We start from the raw sequence: 13,097 nt of genomic DNA, 5'->3' as shown, positions 1-13,097 counted from the left end.
GAAAGGACTGATGACGATTTCAACGTCAGGAGACAGGGCAAAGAACAGGCAACATTACGTCGGGATATAAGAATAGAGACATACATCTGATCATTCTAATCTGGCCTACTACATCAAAATTGGGATCAAGTACAAGAACCATGACGCTAATGCCGCAGGACGACCAATGCAAATCAGGCAAATGCACTAAACCAACAGGTTGGAGCTTTCCTAATCTTCAAGCTCCAACCAGACAACCATGCGAGCTCAAATTGAGCTGCAATGGAGGTGCAACAATACCTACACTATCGATCCTGTGATTCATGTCAAAAAGGAGACAACCATGCGAGCTCAAATTGAGCTGCAATGGAGGTGCAACAATACCTACGCTACGATATCAGGGAGGGATGCCAGTGATCTTTCGCTTTCACTATCTGTAGTTACAGCAAGATGCTCGACCGCGGACCAACTTATTCCACAAGCACAGCATCTGCCTAGGTGACTGGTAGTGGGCAGTGTAGTAGTTCTCCAGGCAACCGTACTGGCAGAACTTCCAGCTGTGAGAATACTGGACAGGGTTCGTCGAATTAAAATTTTCGACCCACAGACCCATACTTACATCTTCCATCTTAAATAGCTGCAAGGCATCACCGAAAAAATGGACCAATTTGTACATCAGGATACGAAGTTTATGTGAAAAGTAATCCGTAGCAGGCATCAGCACAAACTCACTCTTAAACTCTGGTTGGCATGCTGAGACACGATGAATTTTGCAATGTCACCAGAAATTACATAACCTGGTCCATTTGCATAAGGTGGGTAGATATCTTCAGGCCACTCCTGCAGTAATTAGTGGTAGGAATAAGGGCAAACAATGAAGATAATGATTCATACGTTGGCAACACAAAACAGGCTGCAACTTGCACAAAAAGATTAGCTTAATAAGAAAAGTCATTCTAGGTTTGAAGTTTGAACCATCACTTAAAGTAAGTTCAGCCTTTAAATATGTCGGAAATCACAGTTCAATCTTGGATGATTATCTACCTCGGTTAGGGGGGGAAAAAGGAAGATTCAAATAAGCAATATAAGAAAAACTAATTCAAAGAACTGTGCGGGCACTAGAATGATTAAAAAAAAAAGCAAAATTTGGAAATTGAGTTCGTTAATTTGAGGATATTGTTCTCACAGGAACAAAAATGAGGAATTACGTCATCTGTAACTGCCCATTTTCCAGTTCTCAGTGGTCTATGCAAGAGGTTAAGGTTCCCCATATATAATGGTTTGCCACCAGTGTTCAACTTGATGTGTCTGAGAACCACATCTACCCTCACAAATGTATCATCGTCGCATTTCATGATGTTTGCAGCAGTCAAATTCTGGACCTGCAAGGTGATAAGTGTAACAGACATCAGGTTCATGATTAGTTGACACACTGTGCTTATTATTGGTTGACATGTTTTGGATGGTAACTAAATATTATCATGACTTTCATGACCACCATAGTCCTTAGGCCTATTTTGGAGGGCTTAACTTGTCCTAGAAGTGACATTTTAAAAGAGACACAAGCAATTGCTTAAAGAGGTGCTCATGGTTAAGCTTCCTGGTAAAAAAAATATATACAAATGGGTTCACAACTTGTGCGAGAAACTGCAACACCAAACAGGCATAAGCCCCTCCTCTCAAACAGACCCACAGTCAACTCTAGCCAGCAAAGCCCATTACTGGGCACACAGATATATAACGATAGAAATAGATCACAAGCCATCACGAGTTCACTTTAGTTGGCATTGACAAACAATACAAATGCAAGAAGTACAGGAGCAAAAACATGATAACAGCAAGAGTGCCTTACCCCGAACTCGCAAATAGCGATTGTCTTAAGAACTACCAGCTCATAACGATCTATAAATGGCAAAATGACAATGTCTCCAAAGTATTCCGCTTCTTTCTTCAGCATTACATTGACTTCTTTCCTTGAATTCTGCAACCACAGTTTGTCATGGACAAGCAGCTAGCATTTACTTCCTAAAGCACATTTGTACTTTCCCTTGTAAAAATGAACATGCCACTAATATATCCCATCATTGGAGCAAACAAAACTGGGAATTCGGTGCCAAATGCTAATCTTCAGTTTGCTTGGCAACATATTTCACGAAGCATGATAATGATAAGGCTAGTGACTGGTTAGTAAATATACCAAGAATTTAGACAGAAGCATTTCAAGCATTGTGATGCAAGGTAGATGGCTTGCACAGACAGTCCTCTGCATGTATGCAAGTTCACACACCAACTTGGTGCCTGCATATATCAGATGTCATATGTGGCCCCCATTTGATTATTTGTGCTTTCATTATTCCATGCTATGTGCATTTTACTAGGCATAAGAAAAATGCAAAATGCAAGTTATAGCACAAGTAAAGAATCTGAAGATGATTTGCAATAATCTAGCACGAAGGTATCAAAACAAGACCTCAGGTAGAATCCGTTCCACGAATAAGGTAAAAGGCCACTACACTGTGTTAGTTATATAGTTTTCTCAGCCCACAGACTAATTATAATCAATTGTGATGTCCCAACAAGAAGTGTACATACTTAAGCATAAATATAGACATCTTGAATTTTTGTCCCTTTTGTTAGCACGGAAGGACTTATAAGTTTAACTACAAATATCATCTATTCGGATGGATAATTTGCTTACCAGTGCAACAAAGAATCGAGCTACTGCTTCGGAAGACCTGATTTCTGGTGACTGCAACCATGTTTTTCTCACAGCCATGCGCTCGGCGAAATGATTCGATGCAGACAGTATCCCAAGGAAAAGGGAAACAGGATCTTTAGGTAGTGGCTGAGACCTCCACTTTTCTGACATCTCAAGGACTTGTTGAAGAGAAAAACTGGGATGAGACATAGGAAGAGCAGTGGCATAAACTGAATGTACATCTACATCGCCCTTAACAAATAATCCTGTTGCATCTTCAAGAGTGAACCCCTGAAAATGATCACCTGGTACCCCTAAGTGTTTTATTTTAAATATCATAACAAAAAAAAAGGGAGCAGATGAACATGTCTACAAAACATACTGGTCGATAAGGAAAAGATGTCACATGTCGACCGCCAACATAAATGTGGAAACCTTCAACTCCAGCTTGTATAGTCAAAACAAATAGCCTCTCCTCTACAAATGGAAATGGCCATGTCATTGCAGGTTTCTTTGCGCGCCCAATGAACCTCTTCAACCATGAAGTTGTCTTGGACTCCTTTGTGTCAATAATATCATTACGTATCCATTTCTCACATTTGGGGAACCCATCGACTGTCGAAAAATATGAAATTGTAGATTTTAGGCAAATATGCTAGCCTGAGGACGAAAGAACATGTGTTACTGTAACCACAGAAAGCTAACACTTTTGCAAGTTCTCTCTTGACAGAACAAGGAGATGATAAAAGTGAATAAATGATATGACAATATGAAGTTTGAATAAAACTTCTCATAGCTATTCAGTCTGACAAAGGCCATGATAACAGCAGGTGGTTGAGCAACGACTAATAGGAACATGAGGTAAAAGTTGTGCGGGTGTGAATATCCAGGGAGCTATTGCTTATTTGCTATTAATCCCATAAGTAATGAAACTATTCGTAGTAGCCAGCAATGTAAATCTCAATAGCAGTTAATTGCGCAAAAAGAGAATGTTAACAAAATTGTGACTCAAAATCCCACATAAACACTACTTGTTCTGCGAGTTAGAAGCTGTTCTGAGATGGTCCAATAGTAGTCATTACATGCTAGTAAGTTGTCATGCCTATGCAGTATCATGGACTGTATGGGTGGCGTCATGGGCCAGCAAATCCAGTAGCCCAAGCTACGGCCCAAAGCAAGCTCAAGGGTAGCAATAGAAAGGAGGCCAGCAACTCGTTGGCAGGAAGGGAACAGAAACGTCCTCGACTCGTCTTCCTCCTCAGGTCTCAGTCTCCTTCCCATTCCCCTGCTCCTCTTGCTGCTCTACTCACATTCCATGCTAATCACAGCCTAAATTATCTCCAATTCCCCTCAATTGCTACATGTATCTTGTATCGGATATTGTCGGTGGATGAACACCGCAAGCAGGGATCCTGAGGGACCCCCTTTGAGATTCGGCCGAAGGCTGGTCCTGGAACTACCTCGTATATGGGGTTAATACGTGTGGGACTTAGGCCGGATGAATCGTCGTCAGCTAGTAGTAATGAATGCACCAAGGATTTAGACAGGTTCAGACCGCACGGAGGCGTAATACCCTACTCCTGTGTGTTCTTTATGTTATCAATGCTCTTCGGATGTCTCTATGTCTTTCTCGATCTCTAGCTCTCTCGTTTTCCTCTGTGTTACAAGGTGCCCTCTCTACGAAGTGCTCCCCTCCTTTTATCTACCAGGGGGAGGCCCCCCAGGGAGTGCCCAGAACGAAGGCATAAGTTCCCGTAAACAATAAATGGAAAGCAACCATCATAGGTTTACAGTTGATGTTACAGAGGGTTGAAAATACATCACTCGGACGGTCCAGTCGGTCTTCACGTCCCAGCTTTAGCAGGCGCAGGGGCGCCCACCGGCCAGCCTCTGAGTACCCTCTCATACCCGTCTAGTTAGAGTAGGTCTGACACTGTCTGATGCAACAGGGCGATAAGCGATAAGCCTCAAGCCCATCGAAGATATCTTCAAACCGTCTTTTTTTATGAACCCCGCGAGGGGACATGCGATGGGACCCGCCGCATTAATTGTGCCTACGCCTTCCTGCCAGGCGGCGGCAGGGACTGGCGTATTCAGTACGGCAGGTGTGGGAGAGAGTGGTTGCATGTGACCGTCCACGCTCCCCATTAAATGCAGCATCAGACCTCCCACCGACCGACACCTCATTGTGGAGTCCCTGCGGGGTCCACTGGCATGGGGCTTGCCGGGTGCTCAGGGCTCTCTGGATGCTCAGAGACCAACTATTCTTGACCCCGAGCGTCCAATCTCGGACCTTGCTTCCCTCGGGTCCTCAGGGCACTCCGGGTACTCAGGGGACCGACTGTTCTTGGCCCCGAGCGCTCAGTCCCGGACCTTGCTTCCCTCGGGTCCTCGGGGCACTCTAGGTACTCGGGGACCAACTGTTCTCGGCCCCGAGCACCCCTCCCGGACCTAGCTTCCCTCGGACCTCGGGACTCTCTGGGTACTCGGGGACCAACTGTTCTTGTCCCCGAGCACTTACTTTCGGACCCTACTTCCCTCGGGCCCTCGGTGAGGTGGTCCCCGAGGGAAGGCGCCATGTGGCACTGCGCTATCCTGGCCTCGGGACTCGGGAACCCCCGGATCCCATATCACCGACAAATACCCTGGGATATAACATTTCCAACAGGAGCATGGCAACAGCCAATAGGCTGGTGATTCCTCTAATCCTAAAATGGAAATGCAAGCTATCTCATTTTATGTATCTCCATCGACCAACAGAGATGCTATTGGCCATGTTTGGATCAGCTTTTGAGCTGCTTCTGGCCGAAAAAAGCGAACTAGGTCCCTCAAACAACCTGATTCTAGCCTGATTTTATCAAACTCGATTCTAGCCCACACCACGAAGTACACACAAATGCAGAAGCGGCTCGGAACCCGCTCCTGCGGGCCACGGTGGCTTTTGCGGAGCCTAAAATGGAAGTGCCCCCATAGTTTGAAAGAATTACACACAAATGCCACTGGTATACCCCTTCCCCATCCGTCCGCAACCTCGCGCTACTCCCAACTCACGCAGACTCCCCACTCGAGCAGCGGCAATTAGGGTTCCCAACTCCACCGGCACCCACTCCGCTCTGCCATTGGTATACCCTCACCTCGCCCAGTCTCCGCACACCCGCTGCCCAGATCCGAAGTTCCGAACTTCGCTGTCCCATCTCTCGCTCTGCCTCCTTGTGGGAGAGGGGGATTAGGGTGGCAGATGCTCCCCCTACCGATAGATCCTCTGGCGACCTCATCGACCATGCGTGCATACCACCGCGCGCGCGAGTTCTGGGTGCAAGCTCGTGAAGGTTGTTGTGGACGACGCATCGTAACTGCGCAAGGTGGACCTCACGGCGCACGACGGGTGCACGACCTTGCTCTGCGCGCTCCACGGCATATTCACCTCTAGCCTCGCCATCCGCGGTGCCGGCACCAACGAGGTGGGCAGGCTCGTGGACTCTGTCACCGGCACCGAGTACGTGCCCAACTATGAGGACAAGGATGACGACTTGATGCTCGTCGGAGACGTCCCCATCCCCGTCCCCGTCCCCTTCAAGTAATTAACCTATCTCCCTTTTTCTTGCTAGTTACTATTTGGTTCTTGATGATCTCCATTGGCATAGAACATTAGAAAACATGTTAACCTGATCAGATTCACAGCAACGCAGGATGTTCGTGGACTTATGCAAGCGGATCCATCTCATGAAAAGCTTTGAGGCTATCAACCTATGTAAGAACCCAAATTCAGGTCCTAAATACAAGTTGCCATAAACTGATCTGATATTACATAAGTACTAAGTACTAACATTTCTGCTTTGCTTTACGCAGCTCCAAGGACGTCATCCCAATGTATGAATCAATTCACAAAGTGTGCAATGGAAGATGCTTGGCTGATCAGTTAGGTGTATGGTGATTGCTGTGGAAAAATTGGAAACCGGTGCTATTGGGAAGCTGTGTGATTGGGGCAGCTTGGACAATTCTATCCACTGAAGAAAACGGTGCATAGACTGAACCCAAAGTGGAATTGTTAGAGGGCTATCTTAACAGAGCTCATCTGCTGCTCATCCAGGAACTGAGCTTGCAGTTCATCTTGCTCCCATTTCGTCCTCAATGTAATTAGAACTCCCAAAATTTAAGAAATGGTATTGTTAGAGGGCAATCATAACGGATGTGCTGAATAAGTTCTATCAGCTTAGACCAACTCCAACGAAGACCGTATATTCTCTCCCGCATCACTGTGCTTCGAGTTTGCCGTTTCTTGCTGCCGCATAGCTGGTCCAACGGAGACCGTATCCAGATGAATAGTATTACGGGAGAAAAACGGTTCGACCTCGGCAGCGGCATATTTGCCGGAGAAAAAGGTCTCCCGTATTACTGTAGCAAGAGTATGCTCGTGGGCCCGAGGGGAGAAGAAGAGTAATGGAAGGTAGAAAATAAGGTGGCTGTTGGAGATGAAAAAAATAGAGGATGCTGCAATACCACATATTTTCTCTGAACATGCTGTCTACAATTTTTTCTGAATATATTGTTACATGAATATTCATGTGGACAAAAATTCAGACCTAGGGTTGGGTTGTTGACATGAATATTTGTTCTTGCACTTCAGAGATGTTGCGAACTTCAATGACTTGTAGCAAATCAATGGTGAACATGAATGAACTGCATGTTCAGAGAAGCTTGTTTTAGGCCAGTTCATGGCTTGTTTTAGGCCACTTCAATCTTATCTACACCCTCAAGTTTTCTCTCCATTGTTGTGTTCATTGTTTCAATATTGTGTAAAAAAAAAGATCTCGATATTGTGAAGTTCCCTCTAGTAGTATTGAAGTGCAATGCTCCTGTTTGTCAAGAACAAATGGCTTGTGTTACTGTAAAAAAGTAAGAGTATAAATTCTCGTTTGTGCATTAGTTTTTCTTATAAAAAATAAATAGCTTTGGTTTAGAAAAGTCAAAAAGAAATGAAAACAGCCATATATACTTTAATCAGTAAATAGACAAGTCATTATACTATTTAGAGGCATATTAGTCATTACACACTCAGGACAAATAATCTCTCCGAAGAAAATCAGGATTGCCAAACGGCCAACTTCTCCAGCCAACTGATTCTTCAGACAACTACTTCTAAAAAAACCAGCTTATCAGAAAAAGTTCTTAGAAAAAAGTTGTCCCAAACAGAGCCATTATGCAAACTACATTACCGATAAGTAACATTTGAAGATACCATCTAGAGTTGATGAAGACTACTAAGAAAAACAAGAGCAAATCGTACCCTTATCCTCGTTGTCCTCGGGTGGTGAGCCATCGCAGCGCTGGGCGGCGCCCCACTGCATCCTGTAGCAGGTATTGTGCTCGATGATGGGGTGCTGGCTCCAGTCCCCCCTGAGCCTGGGGTTGAGGTGGAGTATCCTAGGCGGGTCCTCGCCGTCGACGGCGCGCAGCCCCTGCAGCTCGACCATGAACTGCGAGACGATCACGGTGCCGTCCCCCTGGCGCATCCGCGCGAGCTGCGGCACGTACTCCTTGTGCGCGGCCCTGGGCGTGCCGACGATGGTGACGGAGGATCCGGCCGCGAGGCCGCAGGGCAGGAAGATGACCCGCCCGCGCGCGCGCATGGAGACGGCCGAGGGGCACTTGTCGGTGGAGGTGCGGGTCGCGTGCGCGGCGGCGAGCTCCCAGGGGTCCCCCGCGAAGGCGGCGGCCTCCTCCCAGGCGGTGAGGCCGAGCGCCCAGGCGTCGTCGGCCATGCGGTCGAGCGCGGAGCGGTTGCGGGCGGCGAGGTCGGGGAGGGAGACGCGGTCGTAGCGGTGCCAGAAGGGCTGGACGGGGAACGGGGAGCCGGTGGCGGTGGAGTTGGAGCCAGGGGGCAGGTGGTCGGAGGAGGAGGGCGAGGAGAAGGCGGCGGGGTCGGCAAGGTCGGCGGCGGCGAGGTCGAGGACGCGGCGGAACTTGAGGGAGATGAGGAGGAGGTAGGCCGCCCCCGCCGCCAGCACTAGGTGGGACGGCCGCACCCGCCGCGCCATTGCCCTCGCCTCCCTAGCAGGCCCCCACAGCTTCCCTAGCGGCGGAGGGGGGCGGCGGATCTGGCGCGGGCAGTGTGGGATCGGAGGTGGTGGATGCGTGCGGGCGGGCGGTGTGGGAACGGAGTGGGGTGGAGGAGGAGGAGGAATGGAAATGGAGGGAGCGAGGCGGAGGAGTGGATACTCGTCTCTGTCATGTGGGGCCGGCCGGGCGAGCGCGTGAGTGTGATTGGCTCGAGGGATGGGTCGGGTCCGGCCCGGCAGGGGTCGGACATGTGGACTCGACTGGGCCATGTGTCCGGGGCTGGGCTGGACCGCGGTGGCGCCACGTCGGATCGGGCCAAGTGTTGAACGAATGACCTGAATGGTAACGTCATATAGGCCAGCTTAAGGGTGATTGGTTGCATGGCCCGGAGGACGACAACCTCTTAAAGATTGTTATGTGGTTGCCTGTTTGAATGGTTTCGGTCTAGCGTTCCTGCATGCAAAAATATGGTGTTGTTCTGTCCCGACAGCAAAGCTCGCGAGGCCTTTCACTCGCGAGCCTAGCCTGAGTTTTCCAAGTGGCGAGCTATCCCGAGTCGTCACTCTCAACACTCTGTGTTCTCATCCTCGTTTCTTCCACTCACTTGCCCCTACTGCTCCCTACACTCCGTTTCTTCTCTCGTCGTCCTCCCTATCCTAGATCTACTCCCTTCTCGCAGCTAGGCACAGGTGAGAGATTTGATTGTCAAAGTTATGGATCCACTTATTCTAGGTACTCTAGATCTACTGATTTGACATTTTAGCTCCCATGCATTTTGATTCAAAGATCCATTGATTTTAAACGTTGGATTTACTGATTTTGATTCCTAAATCATTGGCATGTTTTTTGCACATATCTTAGGGCTCCTACCTACACAAAGGAACCACTTGTAACAACCTCGGAGGTAGCGGGAGAGAGCGCTATAGGCTTGCAGTCCTACAAAGAGGCAAAGGTGCCCGCCATTTTCCTAGTCATGCAAAGAACCAAATGTGGCATTTCCCCCTCTTACTCTCTTCGTTTTGGTTTTTGTTTTCAATTTGGCAGTGGCAACCCAAGAATTTGAGGCTCACAATTCTGTTATGACTCTTTGTTCCTTCAAGTGTTTTGGTAAATACTTGTGCTTGACCTTATTTGTTTTGGAATTGCTTTATTCAAGAATGTGTAAGGGGTAAGCTAGGAAGAATGTGTAAGGGGATTTTGTTTATTCAGACTTCAGAAATCAAGAAATGTGTAGTTTGGTTGTGGATTTAGGTGTTGCTTGCAGTTAGTTGATCGAAAGATGTATTTGGAGTTCACAACAGGAAAGCTGGTGAAATTTTGTGTAGTTTAGGACATGGGAGAACTGGTTAGGTTTAGGATTTGTTCAAGTTGATAAAAGTAGAGTTTCGTGGCTGGTTAAAGAGATCAATGGCCTCTAATTGCCACCCTCCTGCATCTTTTTATTTGCTTCCCTCTCTTTTTTGCCTTTCTGTGAAAGAAAAGTAGGCACAACTTGTGAGTTCTTTATCTTTGACATGAGCCATGTGAAATTAGACCAACAATGGATCAGTAAAAGGCAAGGTGGTTAGGGTCTGTGAAAACATAGAGCCCTTATATCCTTTTACATCTTAAAATTTTGATTTTTAATTGGTACTTTCTATTGAATACACTCAAAATCGCAGATGATAATGCTTGAGGTTCTGCGAAGACATTGAGTCCTTATATTTATAGCAAAAATGGTATTATTAGATCATGATTGTGATTTGGATTATTAATGACAACATACTCATTGGGACTAACATGTTTTTAAAGTATATACTTTAATAGGTCTTATAGATGCAATATATGAAGAAGCCACCACGGTCGAAACAAAGATGGACTGAATTGGACAAGTCCTGGAGAAGAGAAGCCACCAGATAGTCCGGTGCAGAAAAAATTGAACTCATCGGAGCATCTCTAATAAAGGAGGAGAGACGGTTGAAGACTTCACCGAATAGTTCGGTGCTTAGTAAGGTGTAGCACCGGAGCTTTATCGGCAGAGAAGAGCAGAATTGAAGAACCTACCAGATAGTCTGGTATTGATGAAGAAGGTGCATGTCAGAGTATTTTGGCTCGGGACAAAACAAGTTGAACTCACCGGAAGGTCCGGTGATCAGTGGAAAGATATACACTGAAGCAATTTTTGCAGAGAGGGTTGCAGGTGTTGAAGATCGGAAAACAACAGATCAAAAGGTCTGGTGATGGAAAGTGAGTGCACCAGAGACTTTACTGGAGCATTTCTTGCATAGGCGATTCCAAGTGATGAAAAACGAAGATGAACTAGCTGCATGGTCCAGTGTCAAGAAAAAGTGCACCGGAGGCTTACACCGAAGTGTTTTACACAGAGAAGAAGTGACATGATCTGGCTCAGTAGGGCTGAAAACGGTAGCGGAAATTCCCATTTTACCGGACGCCGTTTTCGCGAACGTTCGATCGTTTCTTGCGGTATCGGTATCCCGAGGAATCAGAAACGATATCGGTAATTTAAGTCGAAAACGGAAACGAAAACGATTTTGCCTCCTTCCGACTGTTTCCGAATACTTTCGTTTGTAGCCGGTAATTTCCGGCGATAATTACCGAATACCCACAACTATGTCTACGTATATGTGTCCTTTTGGTTAAGCTATTTAAACTTCATGTGTGACCATCAAACCATATCATTTTGGTTCAGACTCTATTCTGTGTCTATGTGAAAGGACAATGATGTCGCCTAGAGGGGGGGTGAATAGGCGTTTTTACAAAAATTCAACCCTTTCTACCGTTGGCCTAAACTTGCAGCGGAATATAAACTAACGAGTTTTTCACAAGAGAAAAACCTAAATATGCTAGGCTCAACTAGTGCACAATCACCCTAAATAAGTGTGGAAATTACAATCCTAAGGTGACAAAAATTACTCAATTCTAGCAAGAGATATGCAATAAAACTTAAATTGAAAAAGGCTGAAAATACTGTTCATATGCCTGAAATTACTGTTCACCGGAGACTCCGGTGTAGTCCGGATACTCCGGTGTGTACAGGTCCGGAAACTCCGGTAAAGGCCGGATTCTCCGGGTTCTGTACAGAACAGAGCCCGAAACTGAATGAAATGGATGTGTAGAGAGTTTTAGCTCAAACCAAGTGATGTCGTGTGTTCCCGGAGATGATTCCAAGTAGATCCACGAAGAACCTACACTCAAATACACACAAACAAGTAGATCGAGCAATATACGCAACGATTTGAGCAAGAACTTAAAAGTAAAGAAACAAGAGAGGAGACACAAAGATTTGTTTCCCGAAGTTCGGATTCACCACCGTGAATCCTACGTCTCCGTTGAGGAAGCTCCAACGAGCCGGGTCTCTTTCAACCTCTTTCCTCGATCCACTCTTGATTTCTTCCCTTGCGGAGGCGAAATCGAGCCCTTCACAAACTTCCGCGGCAACCCACAACCTTGGGTGCTCGTCGGCGACGCCTAGCCGCCTAGGAGGCTTCACCTCCAAGAGTAACAAACACGACGACGAACTTCTTGCCGAGAACTCAAGTGCTCAAGATTGGATTTTGCTCACTTGCACTCAATCTTCCAATCTCTCAACCCAACTCTCTTTTCTTCTCAAATCACACACTAGAATGGAGTGGGAGAGGTTCTTTTGGCTCTAGAAATGTTTTCTTTTCGTGCCCTTGCAGCAGCCCCAAAGGATGGGGTGAGTGGGGTATAAATAGCCCACTCCAAACAACTAGCCGTTACTGTTTTTGACAGAACTGGCCGGAGTATCCGGTGAACACCGGAGTATCCGACCCTAAATCCAAATACGACGTCAGAACGGTCACAGAATGTGTCAGAACTAGCCGTTACGCTCTTTTCTGGACTTTTACCGGAGAATCCGGCCTACACCGGAGTCTCCGGTCGGCACTTAACCCAGAAAACAGCCCCGGAGACTTCCCGGAGTCTCTGGCCACTCCAGGTACCAGAGTATCCGGACTTCACCGGAGTCTCCGCCCTTTCCAGGTACCGGAGAATCCGACCTACACCGGAGTCTCCGGCCACAGCACAGCTGACCTCCGAAAAACGACGATAACTTTTGATTCCGGAGTCCGATTTCGACGATTTTGGACTCTATGGAAAGCTTATTCAGAGGGCTACACATCCCAACTGAATTCATGACCTAAAACACATAGGATCAAATTAGGAACACTCCAAAACCCATTTTGGACACTTCCCCACTTTCCGCTCCGGACTCTTAACAACAAACTCTCACTTTGGGTTTGGTTGGGAACTCTTGAGCACTGAGACGCGACAATTAGCTCACGTTGCATCCCTCTTAATAGTGCGGCATACCTATACTCAAATTCAAAGATAAAACTCG

General features: G+C 46.8%; 1 protein-coding gene across 2 annotated transcripts; it reads right to left on the bottom strand.

The window, feature by feature from the left end:
* Positions 1–9,005, bottom strand: LOC133895632 (hydroxyproline O-galactosyltransferase GALT2-like). 2 transcript variants are annotated; one of them, XM_062336094.1, is made up of 7 exons: positions 7,965–9,000; positions 3,060–3,292; positions 2,678–2,968; positions 1,832–1,960; positions 1,188–1,361; positions 712–819; positions 1–616 (listed from the first exon to the last, which is right to left on the bottom strand). In XM_062336094.1, the coding sequence occupies exons 1-7, from the start codon at positions 8,713–8,715 to the stop codon at positions 410–412; spliced, it is 1,893 nt and encodes a 630-aa protein (XP_062192078.1). In that variant the 5' UTR covers positions 8,716–9,000; the 3' UTR covers positions 1–409. The 2 variants fall into 2 exon arrangements, 1 of the variants encoding a protein (XP_062192078.1); XR_009905629.1 differs by having other exon boundaries at positions 585–616; positions 1,166–1,361; positions 7,965–9,005.
* Between the last annotated feature and the right edge of the window lie 4,092 nt (positions 9,006–13,097).

This window comes from Phragmites australis, chromosome 16, assembly GCF_958298935.1.
Source record: "Phragmites australis chromosome 16, lpPhrAust1.1, whole genome shotgun sequence".
Taxonomy (NCBI): Eukaryota; Viridiplantae; Streptophyta; class Magnoliopsida; order Poales; family Poaceae; genus Phragmites; species Phragmites australis.
The sequence above is the reverse complement of the archived record's forward strand: the minus strand, read 5'-3'. Positions and strand labels throughout refer to the sequence as shown.

Coding starts and splice junctions, on each gene's coding strand:
- LOC133895632 (XM_062336094.1), bottom strand. CDS start 8,715: ATGGCGCGGCGGGTGCGGCCGTCCCACCTAGTGCTGGCGGCGGGGGCG. Junction 1,961..2,677: donor CTCGATTCTTTGTTGCACTG/GTAAGCAAATTA, acceptor CTGTGGTTGCAG/AATTCAAGGAAAGAAGTCAA. Junction 617..711: donor ATGCCAACCAGAGTTTAAGA/GTGAGTTTGTGC, acceptor GATGCCTTGCAG/CTATTTAAGATGGAAGATGT.